General features: G+C 41.6%; 1 protein-coding gene across 1 annotated transcript in view; it reads left to right on the forward strand.

Moving 5' to 3' along the window:
- LOC117507846 (cadherin-6-like) overlaps nucleotides 1-24,167 on the forward strand; it is a 199,034-nt gene that overhangs the window by 41,864 nt on the left and 133,003 nt on the right. Inside the window, 1 exon segment of the mRNA XM_034167633.1 lies at nucleotides 16,150-16,536. Within this exon segment, the coding sequence (XP_034023524.1) occupies nucleotides 16,300-16,536 (237 nt within the window). The 5' untranslated portion in view covers nucleotides 16,150-16,299.

The raw sequence follows: 24,167 nt of genomic DNA on the forward strand, positions 1-24,167 counted from the left end.
ATCTCTACACTCAAAAAACCGATGCATTGGATTAACTCAGTTCAATTATACGGGGCTACATATATTTATTAGATGGAAATCCTGCACATAATCGAAGTGAGTTCATCCAAGAGTGTACTTCGATACTACTGCACATTGACGGGGTCTTGACTAGTTTTCAGAGATGGTTGCATGAGTATTCAAGGTGTACTCAAAAAATGGTTCTTTGGAAGAATTCAATTCAGTTATGTGCAGGATTGCCATTTAATAAATATATGTAGCCTCAACTCAAATAAAACACATCCATGCAAGATAATGTAATTTAACTGAGTTGGGACTACATATATTTATTAGATGGAATCCAATCCAATGAGTCTTTTTTGTTTGTTTGTTTTGTTTGTGTATCACTCAAACAAATGACTTATTGGATGAACTCAATTCAGTTATAGGCAGGATTTCCATATAATCAATATATGTAGTCCCAACTAAATTGAATTGCATTATCTTGCATGGATGTGCTTTATTTGTGTTGGCACTACATATAATTATTAAGTGGAAACCCTGCACATAATTGAATTGAGTTCATCCAATGCATCAGTTTTTTGAGTGTGCAGTTGCACCTACAGCAACAGAAAAGTAGCAGAAGAAGCCAGGAGTGGAATTTTATTTTATTTTTGTCCTAACAGCATAGTATGGTGTGGTTACTTTCCAAGGGAGATAGACAGTTTAAAAGAAAGCAATTACCTTGGCTTTGTGTGTGCTTGGATTTGTCTACCTTTCTTAATGTTTGATGGATATGTCTTCCAATGCCATTCCAGTCCTTCATGTGACTGCAGCGGGACAAACAACCCATCAGCTCGTTTTGACATGCAGCAGAGACAATGCACTGTTCAGGGTTGGAGAGTCCACATGGCGGCGTATTCAAAAGCCTCCATGTCATTTCATTACGCTTAAATCCACCAGTAGAGGCTTGCCTCACTGCGGTATTGTATCACTTCCTGTTCCGGAGCACAGCGGTGTTTTGCTGTATCTGTTAGCTGTTTAATCTGCGCAGTTAGATTGATCTAGTTACCTAGATAACGATTTGTTTCACAGTGTAATCTTCACGTGCCTTAACCAAAGCACTCCCTCTGCTGAATCACCTCTAAACTATTTACACATTATTCACTTTGTGTGTTTTTAGGAATCCGCTAGCTTAGCGCAGCTACTAGCTCTTAGCCGGTTTAGCATGGCAGCTTCTCCTGTCTCTCCTGCACTTTTCTGCTCTGGGTGTGAAATGTTTAGTTATTCCTCGGCCTCCTTTAGCAGTAATGGTACTTGTAATAAGTGTAGCTTATTCGTAGCTTTGGAGGCCAGGCTGGGCGAATTGGAGACTCGGCTCCGCACCGTGGAAAATTCTACAGCTAGCCAGGCCCCTGTAGTTGGTGCGGACCAAGGTAGCTTAGCCGCCGTTAGTTTCCCTCTGGCAGATCCCGAGCAGCCGGGAAAGCAGGCCAACTGGGTGACTGTGAGGAGGAAGCGTAGTTCTAAACAGAAGCCCTGTGTACACCGCCAACCCGTTCACATTTCTAACCATTTTTCCCCACTCGACGACACACCGGCCGAGGATCAAACTCTGGTTATTGGCGACTCTGTTTTGAGAAATGTGAAGTTAGCGACACCAGCAACCATAGTCAATTGTCTTCCGGGGGCCAGAGCAGGCGACATTGAAGGAAATTTGAAACTGCTGGCTAAGGCTAAGCGTGAATTTGATAAGACTGTAATTCACGTCGGCAGTAATGACACCCGGTTACGCAAGTCGGAGGTCACTAAAATTAACATTGAATCGGTGTGTAACTTTGCAAAAACCATGTTGGACTCTGTAGTTTTCTCTGGGCCCCTCCCCAATCGGACCGGGAGTGACATGTTTAGCCGCATGTTCTCCTTGAATTGCTGGCTGTCTGAGTGGTGTCCAAAAAAATGAGGTGGGCTTCATAGATAATTGGCAAAGCTTCTGGGGAAAACCTGGTCTTGTTAGGAGAGACGGCATCCATCCCACTTTGGATGGAGCAGCTCTCATTTCTAGAAATCTGGCCAATTTTCTTAAATCCTCCAAACCGTGACTATCCAGGGTTGGGACCAGGAAGCAGAGTTGTAGTCTTACACACCTCTCTGCAGCTTCTCTCCCCCTGCCATCCCCTCATTACCCCATCCCCGTAGAGACGGTGCCTGCTCCCAGACCACCAATAACCAGCAAAAATCTATTTAAGCATAAAAATTCAAAAAGAAAAAAATAATATAGCACCTTCAACTGCACCACAGACTAAAACAGTTAAATGTGGTCTATTAAACATTAGGTCTCTCTCTTCTAAGTCCCTGTTAGTAAATGATATAATAATTGATCAACATATTGATTTATTCTGCCTTACAGAAACCTGGTTACAGCAGGATGAATATGTGAGTTTAAATGAGTCAACACCCCCGAGTCACACTAACTGTCAGAATGCTCGTAGCACGGGCCGAGGCGGAGGATTAGCAGCAATCTTCCATTCCAGCTTATTAATTAATCAAAAACCCAGACAGAGCTTTAATTCATTTGAAAGCTTGACTCTTAGTCTTGTCCATTAAAATTGGAAGTCCCAAAAAACAGTTTTATTTGTTATTATCTATCATCCACCTGGTCGTTACTGTGAGTTTCTCTGTGAATTTTCAGACCTTATGTCTGACTTAGTGCTTAGCTCAGATAAGATCATTATAGTGGGTGATTTTAACATCCACACAGATGCTGAGAATGACAGCCTCAACACTGCATTTAATCTATTATTAGACTCAATTGGCTTTGCTCAAAATGTAAATGAGTCCACCCACCACTTTAATCATATCTTAGATCTTGTTCTGATTTATGGTATGGAAATTGAAGACTTAAGAGTATTCCCTGAAAACTCCCTTCTGTCGGATCATTTCTTAATAACATTTACATTTACTCTGATGGACTACCCAGCAGTGGGGAATAAGTTTCATTACACTAGAAGTCTTTCAGAAAGCGCTGTAACTAGGTTTAAGGATATGATTCCTTCTTTATGTTCTCTAATGCCATATACCAACACAGTGCAGAGTAGCTACCTAAACTCTGTAAGTGAGATAGAGTATCTCGACAATAGTTTTACATCCTCATTGAAGACAACCTTGGATGCTGTAGCTCCTCTGAAAAAGAGAGCTTTAAATCAGAAGTGCCTGACTCCGTGGTATAACTCACAAACCCGCAGCTTAAAGCAGATAACCCGTAAGTTGGAGAGGAAATGGCGTCTCACTAATTTAGAAGATCTTCACTTAGCCTGGAAAAAGAGTCTGTTGCTCTATAAAAAAAAGCCCTCCGTAAAGCTAGGACATCTTACTACTCATCACTAATTGAAGAAAATAAGAACAACCCCAGGTTTCTTTTCAGCACTGTAGCCAGGCTGACAAAGAGTCAGAGCTCTATTGAGCCGAGTATTCCTTTAACTTTAACTAGTAATGACTTCATGACTTTCTTTGCTAATAAAATTTTAACTATTAGAGAAAAAATTACTCATAACCATCCCAAAGACGTATCGTTATCTTTGGCTGCTTTCAGTGATGCCGGTATTTGGTTAGACTCTTTCTCTCAGATTGTTCTGTCTGAGTTATTTTCATTAGTTACTTCATCCAAACCATTAACATGTCTGTTAGACCCCATTCCTACCAGGCTGCTCAAGGAAGCCCTACCATTATTTAATGCTTCGATCTTAAATATGATCAATCTATCTTTATTAGTTGGCTATGTACCACAGGCTTTTAAGGTGGCAGTAATTAAACCATTACTTAAAAAGCCATCACTTGACCCAGCTATCTTAGGTAATTATAGGCCAATCTCCAACCTTCCTTTTCTCTCAAAAATTCTCAAAAGGGTAGTTGTAAAACAGCTAACTGATCATCTGCAGAGGAATGGTCTATTTGAAGAGTTTCAGTCAGGTTTTAGAATTCATCATAGTACAGAAACAGCATTAGTGAAGGTTACAAATGATCTTCTTATGGCCTCAGACAGTGGACTCATCTCTGTGCTCGTTCTGTTAGACCTCAGTGCTGCTTTTGATACTGTTGACCATAAAATTTTATTACAGAGATTACAGCATGCCATAGGTATTAAAGGCACTGCGCTGCGGTGGTTTGAATCATATTTATCTAATAGATTACAATTTGTTCATGTAAATGGGGAATCTTCTTCACAGACTAAAGTTAATTATGGAGTTCCACAAGGTTCTGTGCTAGGACCAATTTTATTCACTTTATACATGCTTCCCTTAGGCAGTATTATTAGACGGCATTGCTTAAATTTTCATTGTTACGCAGATGATACCCAGCTTTATCTATCCATGAAGCTAGAGGACACACACCAATTAGCTAAACTGCAGGATTGTCTTACAGACATAAAGACATGGATGACCTCTAATTTCCTGCTTTTAAACTCAGATAAAACTGAAGTTATTGTACTTGGCCCCACAAATCTTAGAAAAATGGTGTCTAACCAGATCCTTACTCTGGATGGCATTACCCTGACCTCTAGTAATACTGTGAGAAATCTTGGAGTCATTTTTGATCAGGATATGTCATTCAATGCGCATATTAAACAAATATGTAGGACTGCTTTTTTGCATTTACGCAATATCTCTAAAATTAGAAAGGTCTTGTCTCAGAGTGATGCTGAAAAACTAATTCATGCATTTATTTCCTCTAGGCTGGACTATTGTAATTCATTATTATCAGGTTGTCCTAAAAGTTCCCTGAAAAGCCTTCAGTTAATTCAAAATGCTGCAGCTAGAGTACTAACGGGGACTAGAAGGAGAGAGCATAGCTCACCCATATTGGCCTCTCTTCATTGGCTTCCTGTTAATTCTAGAATAGAATTTAAAATTGTTCTTCTTACTTATAAGGTTTTGAATAATCAAGTCCCATCTTATCTTAGGGACCTCATAGTACCATATCACCCCAATAGAGCACTTCGCTCTCAGACTGCAGGCTTACTTGTAGTTCCTAGGGTTTGTAAGAGTAGAATGGGAGGCAGAGCCTTCAGCTTTCAGGCTCCTCTCCTGTGGAACCAGCTCCCAATTCAGATCAGGGAGACAGACACCCTCTCTACTTTTAAGATTAGGCTTAAAACTTTCCTTTTTGCTAAAGCTTATAGTTAGGGCTGGATCAGGTGAGCCTGAACCATCCCTTAGTTATGCTGCTATAGACTTAGACTGCTGGGGGGTTCCCATGATGCACTGAGTGTTTCTTTCTCTTTTTGCTCTGTATGCACCACTCTGCATTTAATCATTAGTGATTGATCTCTGCTCCCCTCCACAGCATGTCTTTTTCCTGGTTCTCTCCCTCAGCCCCAACCAGTCCCAGCAGAAGACTGCCCCTCCCTGAGCCTGGTTCTGCTGGAGGTTTCTTCCTGTTAAAAGGGAGTTTTTCCTTCCCACTGTCGCCAAGTGCTTGCTCACAGGGGGTCGTTTTGACCGTTGGGGTTTTTACGTAATTATTGTATGGCCTTGCCTTACAATATAAAATGCCTTGGGGCAACTGTTTGTTGTGATTTGGCGCTATATAAATAAAACTGATTGAATTGATTGATTGAAATCCCATGTCTTTGTTGGCTAACAACAGAGAAGGTGGCTGTGGCTTAGAAGTTGGATTAACAACTGAAGGACTTTGAGTTCAGTGGTTTGAGTTCAGGTTTGTGCTACAGGCTACCTGTGTCCTTAGAAAAGACATTTATTGTGTATTATTCAGGTCTACCCAACTCAGGGGGAGGAGGAGTAACAGGAAGACAGGGAATGGGAAGGAGAGGAGCAGTTGTAGCCACTAAGAGAGTAGTTCTGGTATTTATGGGTGATTCTTTAACTACAGGCACGATTGGCCTTGTAAATGTAATTTCCACCACACCATTGCCTTACAATATAAAGCGCCTTGGGGCAACTGTTTGTTGTGATTTGGCGCTATATACATGTGCTCATGGGGTGTGCAGCCAGTACATTATGAGTGCCGGTTCCAAGCCCGGATAAATGAGGAGGGTTGTGTCAGGAAGGGCATCCGGCGTAAAACAAGCCAACTCAACTATGCAGACTCAGAATCGAATTCCCATACCGGATCGGTCGCGGCCCGCGTTAACAACGTCCACCACCGGTGCTATTGCCCAACAGGGTGCCAGTGGAAATTGGGCTACTGCTTGGCGAAAACGACGAAGAAGAGGAGGAAAACGTTGCCACGAACAGCGGGAGAAGAAGAAAACTAGAAGGGTGGAAATGAGAGTGGGGACTTTGAATGTTGGTAGTATGACTTGTAAAGGGAGAGAGCTGGCTGATATGATGGAGAGGAGAAAGGTAGACATATTGTGTGTGCAAGAGACCAAGTGGAAGGGAAGTAAGAGCAGGAGCATTGGCGGTGGGTACAAGTTGTTGTACCATGGTGAGGACAGGAAGAGAAATGGTGTTGGGGTCATTTTAAAGGAAGAGTATGTTAAAAGTGTGTTGGAGGTTAAAGGGGTGAAGTTGGAAATTGAAGGGGTGATGATGAATATCATCAGTGCATATGCCCCACAAGTAGGTTGTGAGATGAAGGAGAAAGAAGATTTCTGGAGTGTGTTAGATGAGGTGGTGGAGAGTGTGCCCAAGCATGAAAGAGTGGTGATAGGAGCAGACTTCAATGGGCATGTTGGTGAAGGGAACAGAGGTGATGAGGAAGTAATGGGTAGATATGGTATCAAGGACAGGAATGGGGAAGGACAGATGGTAGTTGATTTTGCAAAAAGGATGGAAATGGCTGTGGTGAATACCTACTTTAAGATAAGGGAGGAGCACAGGGTAACATATACGAGGGCTGTCAATAAAGTATAGGTCCTTTTTATTTTTTTCAAAAACTATATGGATTTCATTCATATGTTTTTACATCAGACATGCTTGAACCCTCGTGCGCATGCGTGAGTTTTTCCACGCCTGTCGGTGACGTCATTCGCTTGTGAGCACTCCTTGTGGGAGGAGGCGTCCAGCCCCTCGTCGGAATTCCTTTGTCTGAGAAGTTGTTGAGAGACTGGCGCTTTGTTTGATCAAAATTTTTTCTAAACCTGTGAGGCACATCGAAGTGGACACGGTTCGAAAAATTAAGCTGGTTTTCGGTGAAAATTTTAACGGCTGATGAGAGATTTTGAGGTGATACTGTCGCTTTAAGGACTTCCCACGGTGCGAGACGTCGCGCAGCGGTCCCAGGCGCCGTCGTCAGCCTGTTTCAAGCTGAAAACCTCCACATTTCAGGCTCTATTGATCCAGGACGTCGTGAGAGAACAGAGAAGTTTCAGAAGAAGTCGGTTTCAGCATTTTATCTGGATATTCCACTGTTAAAGGAGATTTTTTTAATGAAAGACGTGCGGACGGGTCCGCGCGTCGGGACGCAGCCGGCGCGGTGCGGCGGCACAGGATAAACACCTCCGTGTTGATAACCATTTGTAAAATCCAGGCGGCTTTTGATGGCTTTCAGTGGAGTGAGTATATGAGAAATTGTTTAACAGCTGGACATGTTCCAACTTGTCCTTAAGGCTTCCAACAGAGGTGTTTTTCCTGTGGCGGAGCGTCGTGGCGGCTGCGTCCCGACGCGCGGACCCGTCCGCACGTCTTTCATTAAAAAAATCTCCTTTAACAGTGGAATATCCGGATAAAATGCTGAAACCGACTTCTTCTGAAACTTCTCTGTTCTCTCACGACATCCTGGATCAATAGAGCCTGAAATCTGGAGGTTTTCAGCTTGAAACAGGCTGACGACGGCGCCTGAGAGTGCTGCGCGACGTCTCGCACCGTGGGAAGTCCTTAAAGCGACAGTATCACCTCAAAATCTCTCATCAGCCGTTAAAATTTTCACAGAAAACCAGCTTAATTTTTCGAACCGTGTCCATTTCGATGTGTCTCACAGGTTTAGAAAATATTTTGATCAAACAAAGCGCCAGTCTCTCAGCAACTTCTCAGACAAAGAAATTCCGACGAGGGGCTGGACGACTCCTCCCACAAGGAGTGCTCACAGGCGGATGACGTCACCGACAGGCATGGAAAAACTCACGCATGCGCATGAGGGTTCAAGCATGTCTGACGTAAAAACATATGAATGAAATCCATATAGTTTTTGAAAAAAATAAAAAGGACCTATACTTTATTGACAGACCTCGTAAGAGTGGAGGAAGGTGCAAGGAGATGCAAGCTAAAAGAAATCACAGACTGTGAGGTGGTGACTTTAGAGGTAAAGAAGAAGAAGAGAGTGAGAGCTCAACAAAGGATCAGATGGTGGAAGCTGAAGGAGGAAGACTGTTGTGTGAAATTTAGCGAGCAGGTGAGAGAAGCACTAGTTGGAGGGGAAGCAATTTTGGACAACTGGAAAAGTACTGCAGATGTGGTGAGGGAGACAGCTAGGACAGTACTGGGTATGACATCTGGACAGTGGAAGGAAGACAAGGAGACTTGGTGGTGGAATGAAGAGGTCCAGGAAAGCATAAGGAGAAAGAGGTTGGCGAAAAAGTTTTGGGATAGTCGGACAGATGAAGAAAGTAGACAGGAGTACAAGGAGATGCAGCGTAAGGCGAGAAGAGAAGTGGCAAAAGCAAAGGAAAAGGCATATTGCGAGCTGTACAAGAAGTTGAATAGTAAGGAAGGAGAAAAGGACTTGTACCGATTGGCCAGACAAAGGGACAGAGCTGGAAAGGATGTGCAGCAGGTTAGGGTGGTAAAAGATGCACATGGTAATGTGCTGACAAGTGAGGAGTGTGTGCTGAGAAGGTGGAGGGAATATTTTGAAGAGTTGATGAATAAAGAAAATGAGCAAGAGAAAAGGCTTGATGATGTGGTGAGAGTAAATCAGGAAGTAAAAGAGATTAGCAAGGAAGAAGTGAGGGCTGCTATGAAGAGGATGAAGAGTGGAAAGGCAGTTGGAACAGATTACATTCCAATGGAGGCATGGAAATGTCTAGGAGAGATGGCAGTAGAGTTTCTAACCAGATTGTTTAATAAAATCTTGGAAAGTGAGAGGATGCCTGAGGAGTGGAGACGAAGTGTGCTGGTTCCTATTTTCAAGAACAAGGATGATGTGCAGAGCTGCAGTAACTACAGAGGCATAAAGCTGATCAGCCACAGCATGAAGTTATGGGAAAGAGTAGTAGAAGCTAGGCTTAGAAAACAGGTGAAGATCTGTGAGCAGCAATATGGTTTCATGCCGAGAAAGAGCACTACAGATGCAATGTTTGCTCTGAGAATACTGTTGGAAAAGTACAGAAAGAGTTACATTGTGTGTTTGTGGACTTAGAAAAAGCTTATGATAGGGTGCCAAGAGAAGAGTTGTGGTATTGTATGAGGAAGTCTGGAGTGGCAGAGAAGTATGTTAGGGTAGTGCAGGACATGTACAAGAATAGTGTGACAGCAGTGAGATGCGCAGTCGGAATGACAGACTCATTCAAGGTGGAGGTGGGATTACACCAAGGATCAGCTCTGAGTCCTTTCTTGTTTGCAGTGGTGATGGACAGGTTGACAGATGAGATCAGACAGAAGTCCCCATGGACTATGATGTTTGCAGATGACATTGTGATCTGTAGTGAGAGTAGAGAGCAAGTTGAGTCTAGTCTGGAGAAGTGGAGATATGCTTTGGAGAGAAGGGGAATGAAAGTCAGTAGAAGCAAGACTGAGTACATGTGTGTGAATGAGAGGGAGCCCAGTGGAATAGTGCAGTTACAAGGAGTAGAAGTGGTGAAAGTAGATGAGTTTAAATATTTGGGGTCAACTGTTCAAAGTAATGGAGAGTGTGGTAGAGAGGTGAAGAAGAGAGTGCAGGCAGGGTGGAGTGGGTGGAGAAAGGTGGCAGGAGTGATTTGTGACCGAAGAATATCAGCAAGAGTGAAGGGGAAAGTTTACAAAACAGTAGTGAGACCAGCTATGTTGTATGGTTTAGAGACAGTGGCACTAACAAAAAGACAGGAGGCAGAGCTGGAGGTGGCAGAGCTGAAGATGTTGAGATTCTCTTTGGGAGTGACAAGAATGGACAAGAATAGGAATGAACATATCAGAGGGACAGCTCAGGTGGGACGGTTTGGAGACAAAGTCAGAGAGGCGAGATTGAGATGGTTTGGACATGTGCAGAGGAGGGACCCAGGGTATATAGGGAGAAGGATGCTGAGGATGGAGCCACCAGGCAGGAGGAGAAGAGGGAGACCAAAGAGGAGGTTCATGGATGTGCTGAGAGAGGACATGCAGGTGGTTGGTGTGACAGAGGAAGATACAGAGGACAGGGTGAGATGGAAACGATTGATCTGCTGTGGCGACCCCTAACAGGAACAGCCGAAAGACAAAGAAGAAGAAGAAGACGTGCTCTGATGTCACTGTTTATCTCCATAGAAACTACCCAAACAATCTTTCATACAAACTGTTTAAAGGGACATTACAGTGTTGTGGTGGAAATTACGGCAATAGTGTGGGACAACTACATTTTGTTTAAAAAAATCACAACAGTTGTATAACATTGAATACCCCAATTATGTTTTGATTATTTTACTGATATTTTATTCAGAGATATTTTAAAACATTAGAAAAAACGTTTCCTTACCATTCATTTTCATCATTGAAGATCAAAAGTCTGGGTGTGGGACAAGCACAAAACGGCAATATTTGCATATAATGATGCTGAAAAAAGGTGAAAAAGTCATCATAGACTACTAGAACAAATTTCTTAACACACTTTCATTGTAAAGATAACTATAAAAGTGTGAAATTTCCCCTTTTTTCTGTTTTTCATACAATATGATCAAAGGACATAATAAGTGCCCGTAGTCTAAGAATCACCCTTATAGTTGTACTAGCAAAGTACCTGTCCTTCGGTGAAAAAAAGAGTGTACTAATTGTGAGTCACTGACCCAGGAAAGTGTGTAGCAGTATACTGAGACAATATATCTGATGCAAACTTGTCATATAAATTGTCACAAATCAATATTTCAATCCGTTGTACAATGCACAATGTAAAATTAATAAATGACAAATTACAGTTTCCAAAGTTCATACCTTAAGGATGAATGGCGCCACTTTGTGTATGCTGTAGTATGATGGGAATGACAGATTATAATAAATTATGAGAATGCACAAAATTCAAGGCAAGACTAGAAAGAAAGTGTAATAAAAACATGCTGACATTTGTTTGCAATGATTTCACCAAACTATACTGTTTTTCTGCTTTTTTTCTGGGGGTCCCTGCCTGTTGTTTGGGGGGTACATTTTAAGTTACATGTACAATGTCAAATGGATGTATGGTATATTGAAGTACTGTCTTGTGACTAAAACATTGATGCAACAATGATGATGGTAATGTTGAATGGGTTCATGAATACATTAAAATTTCTGTGTCACTGTGAAAAATACAGACACATTACTAATACAATATCACCAAAGACTAGAATCTATTAGACAGCAGAAGTTCACTGCCTCACAGGAGACACATTAAGAGTGAGTTTTAGTCTAAACCACACTTAAATTCTCTGTGGATATGCAAACTCCTGAGTTATTTATAATATTATGTCTGACACATAATAGTTCTGCATCATCAGAGACAGTACTCGGGTACCCAAGTATACTATGAATACATGAATGACATTGAGATGCAGAGTACTGTGTCCGTTGTTGTGGTTAGTTGTATTCAAGCAATACTTTGCTAATCAATAAGACAACAGGCTTGAACTTACGTCACCATAATGTACTCATACCCTGTGTACCCGCAATATTATGTGAATAAATTATCTAAAGGTGAATGAGTCAAGATAGTACATGTATGATGAAGTTATGTCAGTGTATAATATAAAATTATGGCAGAGTATAACCACCAACTTCCGATGTAGCCCCAAACTTTCACTTCCCATGACCGCAGGACTAGCAGCCCGTAGGACCAACAACTTATAGGCGCAGTCCAACTCATTAAACCCAATAAAACACTTAACAGCATTCACTGTAAGTCTGTGTGACATAAAATAGACTGTTTAATTCAGATGTTATAAAAATGTCTACTGATGTAGATTATATTTTACTGTATAGTGTGTGGCTAATGAGGCAGCTAACAAGCTAGGCTATGCTGGGCTCCCCTTCATTTGGCCATAGCAACCAACCAGTCCCGCTTTATGACAACTGTTGTAACAGCCACACTTTGATTGAAGAATTTTTCTCCGTGGACTTGGATCCACGGACACTGATCTGTATCTGTTATATAGATCAGTGTTCGTGTATTTATAAAACTTGCATGATGTCATAAAAAAGAAGGCTTGACATTTTAAAAACTCAGTGACAATCACGATTAACACTAACACCCCCCCACAATGAAATCCGCAGAATTTCTCGGATCTGCAGAGTTTTCACAGCCCTGGATATAATGCAAAACGTACGCCAAATGGGCTTTTCAATATAATCCACAATCCGGATCAGATCCGGATCAAACTTTGTCAGTCAATAGTGAGTGCCAGTCTGCACCTCACTGTGTAATATGAGAGTGATTGGGGCACGTTTGATTAAGATATCATGTAAAATATACATTAATGTGGTTTTTAATGTTAAATTTAATGTCCACAAAATCTGTAATCTGGATCAGATCCAGATCCAACTTTGTCAGTCGATAAAGGATGCCACCCTACATAACACTTTCAAATATGAAAGAAATGTGATCTTTTTTGACAGAGTTATGAATTTCTGAAAATTGGTTCAGTTTTAAAGATATGGATTTTTGCAGTTTTCCAAGATTTTTCCTGACTTTGACCTTGGACCTATGACCTTGAAAATTGATTCAGGTCTTGCCTATCCAGATATGAATCTTCAGTAAAAATTTCATAACGATATATGAAAAATTGTGGGCTACAGGCTGTTCACAAACAACGAAACAAACGGGCAAAAACATAACCTCTTCATTAGTGTATTACCTCCGCCAACTTTGTTGGCTTTGTTTTTCTTTGAAGAAAAATAACATTATTATCCAGTTTGCATTTTTTTAAATAAATGTTTCTGTTCGGTAACATTACAACACAAAGTTTCTGGTTTTATTTTTGTTCTTAGCAATATATCATGTTTCTGGTTTTTTGTTTCATTTCCCAAACCAGTTCAAAGCCTTGAGTTCAGGTAGATTATGTGTCATTAGTCATCAAAATACTAGCATCCCCACCTTTGTTACAACTGAAGGAAGCGGAGGAATTGGATATGTTTACACCTGCAACACGTAGAACTACCCCGTGGGTCTGAGTCGCTGAACGTTTGTTCCATTTGGTGGTCCGCTCAGTTTCCTCGTTGGCACACAGAGTGCAGTCAGCAATCAAGCAGTTCTATCTGTCTAACTCTATACATGATACAAATCATTTGACTCCCTTTTCATTCACTAATGTACCGAGTCATGGTAGAACTTTATGGAAATAGGAAAGAACAATGAAATGAAATAAACCGAGAGCAGAACGTCATATAGTACGTCTGCAAATCGGAGGGTCAGTGGGTTTGAGCCTTGATTGAGGTGAAGTCTTGGTGTGTCCTTGAGGAAGAACTCCTGATCTGTTCAATGTTCAAACACATTTAACCTTCTAATAATAACACGTAGAGAACACGAACATAAAGGACCCCGTCGTCCATCCAGCACAAAGGAGGGCACAGTGTAACAAAAGTGGAATTCAGAGTCAACAGCGTAAACATACCACAGTCCCAGCTTTTTTGAAACATGTTGCAGGCATCCGTTTCAAAATGAGCAAATATTTGGACAAAAACAATAAAGTTTATCAGTTTGAACATTAAATAACTTGTCTTTGTGGTGTATTCAATTGAATATAGGTTGAAGAGGATTTGCAAATCATTGTACTCTGTTTGGGCAGCACGGTGGCTTAGTGGTTAGCACTGTTGCCTCACAACGAGAAGGTCATGGGTTCATTTCCCACCTGTAGCCTTTCTGTGTGGAGTTTGCATGTTCTCCCCGTGTTTGCTTTGGTTTCCTTCGGGTGCTCCGGTTTCTTCCCACGTCCAAAGACATGTGGGTTAGGTGGACTGGAATCTTTAAATTGTCCGTAGGTGTGCGAGTGGGTGTGATTGTGTTTGTTTGTCTGTTTGTGGCCCTGCGACAGACTGGCGTCCTGTCCTGAGTGTACCCTGCCTCACGCTCTATGACTGCTGGGATAGGCTCCAGCCCCCTGTGACCCTTAAGTTGACTAAGAGAGTATCCTAAGGTACCTTACCCCCCACCCCCGATATCTTGCCAAAACATGCACATATACACTTGGCTTTTAAGGCCAAATTGAAGTTTTGCAGGATATGTTTGTCAGTATGTATGGGTTTGTTGTTTGTTTGTTTGTTTGTTTGTAATCGCTGCATTTTCACCTTTAACTCACTGGGAAGTTATGCTGTTACATCGGCACTGTACACCACAGATCCTCAAGATAGGTCACAAACTGCATTTATATAGCGCTTTTCCATCTGCATCAGATGCTTAAAGGGCTTTACAATGATGCCTCACATTCACCCATTCACACTCACACACCGATGTCAGGGTGCTGTCATGCAAGGTGCTCACTACACATCGGGGGCAACTGGGGATTAAGGACCTTGCCGAAGGGCCCTTAGTGATTTTTCGGTTTGAACTGAGGATCCTCTGGTCTCAAGCCCAACACTTTACCCACTGGACCATCACCTCCCCAAACTGTCTGTATAAACTTCTGTAATACACAAAAAAGACTTTGTATGGAACTACCATATCTTATTGAGTCCACAATATCAGTTGAACTGTGACAGGGCTTAATGGCTTTTCTTTAGTTCTGTGGCATCACTTGTGTTGGACTTAGACAAAATTAGCACATTTGTGACAGTGGTACTGCCTCCGGTTGCACTCAACTGGCACCTTTTGTCTCACTCCCCGTTTCTCTCGTTCCGTTTCTTTCACTCTCATTCCCTTCAGTCTCATTGTTTCCACTTCCGCATGCAGGTCAGTGTACTTAATTCAAGTCCAGAGACATCGTTTCCTCATTGTCCAACATTCTGCACATTGGAGAGCGAGCAGACATGCCATATATTGGGCCTCGCTCACTCCCCCTCCCACCCCACCTGAGGATAGTGAGGAACATTGCAGACGCTCCCCAGCGGATCCGCTGATAACCCCTCCTTCCGAACCTGCGCCGAGAAACACTGGCGGCCTGGATATCGGCCAGCCTGGGAGGAATAATGAGAACAAAAGGAGAATACACGGCTTTCTTTCTCTTCCTACCTTCCCCCTCCTCTTCCACCTCCGTCTTGCACTGTTTCTCTTGTTCCGATTCTTTCTTACATCCGCCAGCGCGTACCAGAGAGACCTTGGGAGGATAACGGAGACACCGGAAAAAGGTGGGAGAAATGATTGCGCAAGGGAGGGCAAAGGTATTGCGGTGCCCACGTCAGGGTCTCTCTGTGGTTTCTGCGAACAGTCGATTTGTGTCGTATCTTTACATTCATCTTAAGGTAACAAACTGTGGTTGACATTGCCCAGGGTCTCCATTGGCATTCCGCTGGGTCTGATAACAAAGTGTGCTAAAGCCGATTGCTTAAAAAGATAGAACGGGCTGTTTCGCACAGGGGCTCGCACTCTATTCCATGTTGATTCAGGAGCTTCATGCAGATAAAGTAGCTCACCGTGTGCTGTACAAGTTTTAAGTTTGTACATTGTTGGGTAAAATTACAGTCGTACCCATCAATCAGAGGACTAATATTTGGTGTGCAATATTTGTGCATGTGTGCATGTGGGGCTGCCATGCACATCGTTCCAGTCTGCTCTCTAACGGTGCAGTTAATTGAATAATTGCTCCACAGAAAATTAACTGGCAGTAGTTTTGATAATGGATTAATTATTTGGAGAGAAATATTCGTCCGGTCCGACTCCGAAAATGTCAGGAATCAGTTGTTTCTCCGATCGCTGGCTGTTCATCACAACATTCTTCTCACAATTGGAATGTCTCATCTGTTTTGGCCTCTTTTCAGTCTCGAGCTGAACTTCTTGTCGACTCAATTTCAGCAGTACACCCTCTTCAAAAAGCCCAGTGCTCGATTTGACTGCAAATTATGAAACAAGAGGCTACGTGTGAACAAATCGTTGCTTCCCTTCCCAGTATTGACTGACTGTTTTTTTATGTCAATATTTCAGGTGTTGGTTGCTGCCCTGTGTGAAACTGAGGACCATTTTCTGCTTCACTAGATTACAGCATGAAGCCTGACCCAGTTCTCTGACTAAAGACCGACGGCTGGACGCAGACCACTGAGGGCACAGAAGATTGAAGCTTGAGGTGGCGTGGCCATGGATAGACGGAAAGCATGCGTCCTGATGGTGCTGTGGACCCTGGCCAACCTCAGCTCTCCGGGGTCTGGGCTCAGGGCACTGCGAAGGACTACAGGGGGGAGGAGGGGTTCCTCAGGGTTGACAGGAGAGGATGCCAATGGAGTACCACTCAGGCGCTCCAAACGAGGTTGGATGTGGAACCAGTTCTTTTTGCTAGAAGAGTACACTGGGACAGACATGCAGTATGTTGGAAAGGTACCGTAACAATTATTTATTGGTCTTAGACACATTATGACACACACATTGTAGATTACTACATGATAGCAATGACTGTGCCCATAGGGGGGCTATTCCACAGAGCACGGTTTCTTTCCATTTAATCCTGAAAAGCAAATAGAGACATGTTTTAAAGCATCATAAGAACATCTTGATCCATCTTTGTCAATCTTGAAGAAATGTGGGATGCGTAGTAGTTACGGCCATCATCAGCACTAGATCTGAAATGGAGATCGATTTTTGAACTGTTCAAAAATTTCATCCCTGTTTTTGAAATAGCTGATAAGCAGGGTAACTTTGGGGTATTTGTACTTTTAACAGCTTCAATTGTGTTTGGATGTCTTTAAACGGTATTCGTAGCAGCTACAGCTTGAAACTTGTTTGATCGTGCACCATCTGGGTCAAAATTTGAAGCTGAAGCAGCATTTGTTGTGATTTTTGTTCAGAGTTGAACAGCTTGAGCTCCATTCTTTGGTTCTCAAGCGGACCACCAGGAGTGCGTGATATGAGGCAGCTTGTTAGGAGGCAGGTCGGATTAAGCCATTTCACTCAGTTTTTGCACTTTTTTGGATCGTGGGCCATCATAGCGGAACAGCGTCATAGCCTTCTAACCAGTCCAAGTACTAGAAACTTGGGCTAAATGCACAAAATGCTACAAAAATTCAGAAGTTGTTTAGTGAACTGTGGACACAGTCTGTATGTAATACATTAGTGTGATCCATCACTCTGTTAATGAAAAGAACGGAGTAGAAAACAGAACACGGGATGTGTTCTGTTTTGTAAACCTTTTTGGCAGAATGGTCTAAGCAGAGGGTCACCCCTCTGAGTCTGGTCTGCTTGAGGATGGAGTTTTTTCCTTACCACCGTCACCTATGTGCTTGCTCTAGGGGTTGGTCAGGTTGAGGCAGCTTTGTTGTGGTTTGGAGCTATATAAACCAAATAAATTGAAAATTGAAATAAATGAAATTGGAATTGAGAAAAAAAAAATCTAATTGTAACAAAAATGCCAATGTGACCCAAAAGCAACTCACACTTGTGCAGTCTTAAATCACGTTATTGCTTTCATAGATATGCATCACAGAAAGCCAAGGTTTGAAATCTTATCCTGATTATCTGTCTCCTCCTGACTGTATCTATTCCATGACATACATATAGCAGATTTTGTCTGTTTTATACATATTCTGTCCATTTTAAACATATCACGGATTTCGATTATAATGGACACAATTTCTTGGTCCACCTGATCCATTATATGCGGGTTTTAATGTGCATATATATACACTCAACAAAAATATAAACGCAACACTTTTGGTTTTGCTCCCATTTTGTATGAGATGAACTCAAAGATCTAAACCTTTTTCCACATACACAATATCACCATTTCTCTCAAATATTGTTCACAAACCAGTCTAAATCTGTGATAGTGAGCACTTCTCCTTTGCTGAGATAATCCATCCCACCTCACAGGTGTGCCATACCAAGATGCTGATTAGACACCATGATTAGTGCACAGGTGTGCCTTAGACTGCCCACAATAAAAGGCCACTCTGAAAGGTGCAGTTTTATCACACAGCACAATGCCACAGATGTCGCAAGATTTGAGGGAGCGTGCAATTGGCATGCTGACAGCAGGAATGTCAACCAGAGCTGTTGCTCATGTATTGAATGTTCATTTCTCTACCATAAGCCGTCTCCAAAGTCGTTTCAGAGAATTTGGCAGTACATCCAACCAGCCTCACAACCGCAGACCACGTGTAACCACACCAGCCCAGGACCTCCACATCAAGATCGTCTGAGACCAGCCACTCGGACAGCTGCTGAAACAATCGGTTTGCATAACCAAAGAATTTCTGCACAAACTGTCAGAAACCGTCTCGGGGAAGCTCATCTGCATGCTCGTCGTCCTCATCGGGGTCTCGACGTGACTCCAGTTCGTCGTCGTAACCGACTTGAGTGGGCAAATGCTCACATTCACTGGCGTTTGGCACATTGGAGAGGTGTTCTCTTCACGGATGATGCGAAGGAGATGTGTTGCACTGCATGAGGCAAATGGTGGTCACACCAGATACTGACTGGTATCCCCCTCCAATAAAACAAAACTGCACCTTTCAGAGTGGCCTTTTATTGTGGACAGTCTAAGGCACAGCTGTGCACTAATCATGGTGTCTAATCAGCATCTTGATATGGCACACCTGTGAGGTGGGATGGATTATCTCAGCAAAGGAGAAGTGCTCACTATCTCAGATTTAAACTGGTTTGTGAACAATATTTGAGGGAAATGGTGATATTGTGTATGTGGAAAAAGTTTTAGATCTTTGAGTTCATCTCATACAAAATGGGAGCAAAACCAAAAGTGTTGCGTTTATATTTTTGTTGAGTATATATCCCAGTAGCTTGCGTGGTAACTTTCCTGTATCGCTAGTTAGCATGCTAACATCTCAGGAAGATGTCTTGTAAATCACCTTTGAGGGGGTCATAGAGCCCCTCAAAGCCCCTACAGCAGAGTCTGTCCCGCGCGTGCCACAGAAATCGTCCAATCCAGCATGTAGATCCAGCTGCATCTTGGATAGAGAGAAAAAGAAAACAGAATCAGTCAGCCAGAAAACTACAGTATTATTAAGATATAATTCATCAACATTACGCAACAGGAAAGCAGAAGAAATACTAAGGTGATCACCAATCACTAGCCCTAAGCTTCACTAACAGACCCAAACTTTAGATAAAGTTGAAGCCGAGACCTGCTCTGTTTACTAATAAGATGAATTTAAAACAGTAGGAAGCATTCTTCTGCATTGTGTTGTGTTGACTCCTCTCCCTCGCTCCCATCGGGAACTCACAATCTCCAGCATATGAGGCGGACACTCTAATCAGTTGGCTAAAACCTGGGCTCTGGCCTGAAAGCAGAGGATCCTTTGGCTGTCCGGGGAGTGAGGCCTTTTTTGACTACCTCATGCACAGCGACTCCTGCTGGTCTCCGTCACATATGTCTCTTGTAGCAAATATAACCAAGTCATTAGACGGTGCAACATGGATCATCAAGATAGGGCCCTTTGAATTTTAATTTGTCTTCCCTTGTTGCTTTTATTTTGAGTAGCAGTTAGAATTCCTTTAATAATCTGAGGAATCCATGAGCTGTGTACATGCATTTTTATTTATTTACTTCTATTTGAAGCGAGAAGCCCTTCCAGAACTGGCCACTGCTGTGGTCAGTCCCCAGCAGCCTCTGGAGATAACAGATGTGACCATTTCAAACGATTGTACGCGACCCCACAACAAAATTATTAATGTCATTAAAAACAGCTGTGATCTCCAGCCTGCTGGGTGAGGATACGTTTTAACTGTGATGATTCAATTTAAGTCAACAAACTATCACCAATGGATGAAACAACAAACTATAATGTTAAAGCACTTGGTTATAACTACAGATGGAACCATATCACATGCATTTCGATCAGCTGATGAATCTCGTTCATCATCTGTGCACATTTTAAAGAACCATACTGGCCATTTTGACATTTGAGCCCTTATTACAGAAGCGCCATACGAGCAGCGGTGCCCTCCAGTGGCCACTGTAGGACCCTGCAATTCCCAACAAGGCTTGATCGGCCTGTCTGCTTTTATAAGAATGTTGCATGTTAAAAGATGCCATCACGGCCCAAAACAGAAGGTGCTCTGGTCCTCACCTGTATCTGTCAGAAGTCTGAGTTGCAGAGCTGAATGTGCAGCAGTTTTTATGAATTACTTCTGAAAATCTCATTGATTGACTCATTATTAATCTTCTAATGTTCTAGTAATTGCAGGGAACGTTACATTCCTGTCAATCATTTTGTAAACCATAAAACAAGGATTTAAACATTCTTTTACTGTATTTTCTGGGTACTGTTGGCTTCAGTTCAGTCTGATAGGACAATAAAAAGTGTCCTGTCTTGAACAGGTTAATCCGTCTTAGTTAGCAAGATAACTGATCAGGTTTTTTTGTCTTTGTTTGCATGTATTTTAGCTTTTATTTTGAAGGGGCAACAGTGCAGTAAAAGCTTGATGAAATAGTTTCCTATTCAGTTGTACTGGAATTACACATGATCCCTCATGGAGTCAGTGTTTACACTGAATCTATGCTTTTACTGGTGAAAAACAAACTTCATTGTTGGATTAAACTTGAGGAAACTGTGTGATATTTATGTCCACCAAGGACGTAATAAAATCATCAGCATTTATTTGATTGTCTGTCTGACTGTTAGAAGTATTACGTCAAAACTACTGCACAGATTTTGACAAAATTTTCAACACAGATACATAATAGACTCCATTAAATTTTAGATGTGATCTAGATCCGAATCTGGATTCTGTGTCAAGATTTCCCTTTATATAGGCTTTGAAGGATTACTTCAAAACTACTTCACAGATTCTCATCACATTTGCACCACAGATAGCAGGGGTGGTGGCCAAGTGGTTAATACACTTGGTTTCAGTGCAGAAGGTTCCAGGTTCAAATCCCACCCCTGCCACATTTCTCCATGTAATGTGGAGTTGCATCAGGAAGGGCATCCAACGTAAAACCTGTGCCAATTCAACATGCAGATCCACCTTGGATTTGCTGTGGCAACTTTGCAAACAAGGGAGCAGCTGAAGGGACTTACTAGATAGATATTAGGGCATGAAAGACTCCATTAAATTTGGCAAGTGATCCAGATCCAGATCCAGATTCTGGATCAAGTTTCACTTTATATACACAAGGATTATGTTAAAACTACTTCACGGATTCTCAACAAATTCACACTGCAGATAGATATTAGGGCATTGAAGACTTCATTAATTTTTGGAGGTGATCCAGATCCGGATTGACAATTGCCAGAAATCTTTGATTGCCCTTGTTTATTGATTTATTTGTTTATTTAATTGTCTGTCTTTTAGCAGGATTACGTCAAAACTACTGCACGGATTTTGATTAAATTTTCATCACAATTACATATTAGGCCATGGAAGAAGCCATTAAATTTCGGAGGTGATCCGGATCCAGATTCTGGATCAAGTTTCACTTTATATAGGCTTTGAAGGATTACTGTTAGCAGGATTATGTCAAAACTACTGCATAGATTTTGACAACATTTTCAACACAGATACATATTAGGGCATGGAAGACTCCATTAAATTTGGCAGGTGATCCAGTTCCAGATCCAGATTCTAGATCAAGTTTCACTTTATATACACTTTGAAGGATTATGTCAAAACTACTTCAAGGATTCTCAACAAATTCGCACCGCAGATAGATATTAGGGCATGAAAGACTCCATTAAATTTTGGAGGTGATCCAGATCCAGATTGGCAGATGTCAGAAATCTGTGATTTCCCTTGTTTATTGATTGATTGATTGATTGATTGATTGATTTGTCTGTCCATTAGCAGGATTATGTCAAAACTACTGCACAGATTTTGATTAAATTTTCATCACAGTTACATATTAGGCCATGGAAGAAGCCATTAAATTTTGGAGGTGATCCAGATCTGGATCCGGATTCTGGCTCAAGTTTTACTTTATAAAGGCTTTGAAGGATTACTTCAAAACTACTTCACAGATTCTCATCAAATTTGGACCACAGATACATATTAGGGCATGGAAGACTCCACTGAATTTTGCAGGTGATCCGAATCCAGATCCAGATTCTGGATCAAGTTTCACTTTATATACACAAGGATTATGTTAAAACTACTTTACAGATTCTCAACAAATTCGCACTGCAGATAGATATTAGGGCATTGAAGACTTCATTAATTTTTGGAGGTGATCCAGATCCGGATTGACAATTGCCAGAAATCTTTGATTGCCCTTGTTTATTGATTTATTTGTTTATTTAATTGTCTGTCTTTTAGCAGGATTACGTCAAAACTACTGCACGGATTTTGATTAAATTTTCATCACAGTTACATATTAGGCCATGGAAGAAGCCATTAAATTTTGGAGGTGATCCGGATCCGGATTCTGGATCAAGTTTCACTTTATATAGGCTTTGAAGGATTACTGTTAGCAGGATTATGTCAAAACTACTGCATAGATTTTGACAACATTTTCAACACAGATACATATTAGGGCATGGAAGACTCCATTAAATTTGGCAGGTGATCCAGTTACAGATCCGGATTCTGGATCAAGTTTCACTTTATATAGGCTTTGAAGGATTACTGTTAGCAGGATTATGTCAAAACTACTGCATAGATTTTGACAACATTTTCAACACAAATACATATTAGGGCATGGAAGACTCCATTAAATTTTGCAGGTGATCCAGTTCCAGATCCAGATTCTAGATCAAGTTTCACTTTATATACACTTTGAAGGATTATGTCAAAACTACTTCAAGGATTCTCAACAAATTCGCACCGCAGATAGATATTAGGGCATGAAAGACTCCATTAAATTTTGGAGGTGATCCAGATTCGGATTGGCAGATGTCAGAAATCTGTGATTTCCCTTGTTTATTGATTGATTGATTGATTGATTGATTGATTGATTGATTGATTGATTGATTTGTCTGTCCATTAGCAGGATTACGTCAAAACTACTGCACGGATTTTGATTAAATTTTCATCACAGTTACATATTAGGCCATGGAAGAAGCCATTAAATTTTGGAGGTGATCCGGATCCGGATTCTGGATCAAGTTTCACTTTATATAGGCTTTGAAGGATTACTGTTAGCAGGATTATGTCAAAACTACTGCAAAGATTTTGACAACATTTTCAACACAGATACATATTAGGGCATGGAAGACTCCATTAAATTTGGCAGATGATCCAGATCCAGATTCTGGATCAAGTTTCACTTTATATACACTTCGAAGGATTATATCAAAACTACACGGATTCTCACCAATTTTTTTACCACGGACACATATTATGGCATGAAAGACAACCACAGAATTTTGGTAGTGATCTGGTGTCGCCGACCAAACGGTCCCCCATAAAAAAAAAATCCCCCCCCCCCCCCCCGCCTTCATTCCACATGCATCATTTTGGACCATCAGCAACGATTCAACGATTCACTGATTATCACCTTGTTTCTGCTTAAAACGGCACTCCAGTCATCATCTATGTCAGGGACAGATATCTGAAGGTTTTGTACAACAATCATTTTCGCATAAATTCAGCATTATTTCATAATGAAAGACGGGGGAGCAATGAGAGCGCGACAGCAGCACGTCTGCGTATGAGTCTGACTCTCTGAGTCTGACTCTCTACACCCAAAGTGGTGTCGGTTGACGACACCAGATCCAAATTCTGGCTCAAGATTTCACTTTATATAGACTTTCAAGGATTATGTCAAAGCTACTTCATAGATTCTCACCAAATTGTCACCACAGATAGATATAAGGGCATGGAAGACTCTGAAATTTGAAGGTGATCTGGATCCTGATTGGCAGACATCAGAAATCTCTGTTTGCTTTTGTTTTGACTTTGTTGGCCTTAACAAGTGTAGATCAGCTGTAGTTAGCCAAAGTCTGTTTGCATTAAACATATTGCTTAACTTTCTCTTATTTTGAAGTCATTCCAACAAATCATTGTGAAAATTTTAAATTAGACTGGGGACCACATTGAATAATAAATTCTGGGCATAA

The sequence above is a fragment of the Thalassophryne amazonica genome, chromosome 1, assembly GCF_902500255.1.
Source record: "Thalassophryne amazonica chromosome 1, fThaAma1.1, whole genome shotgun sequence".
NCBI lineage: Eukaryota > Metazoa > Chordata > Actinopteri > Batrachoidiformes > Batrachoididae > Thalassophryne > Thalassophryne amazonica.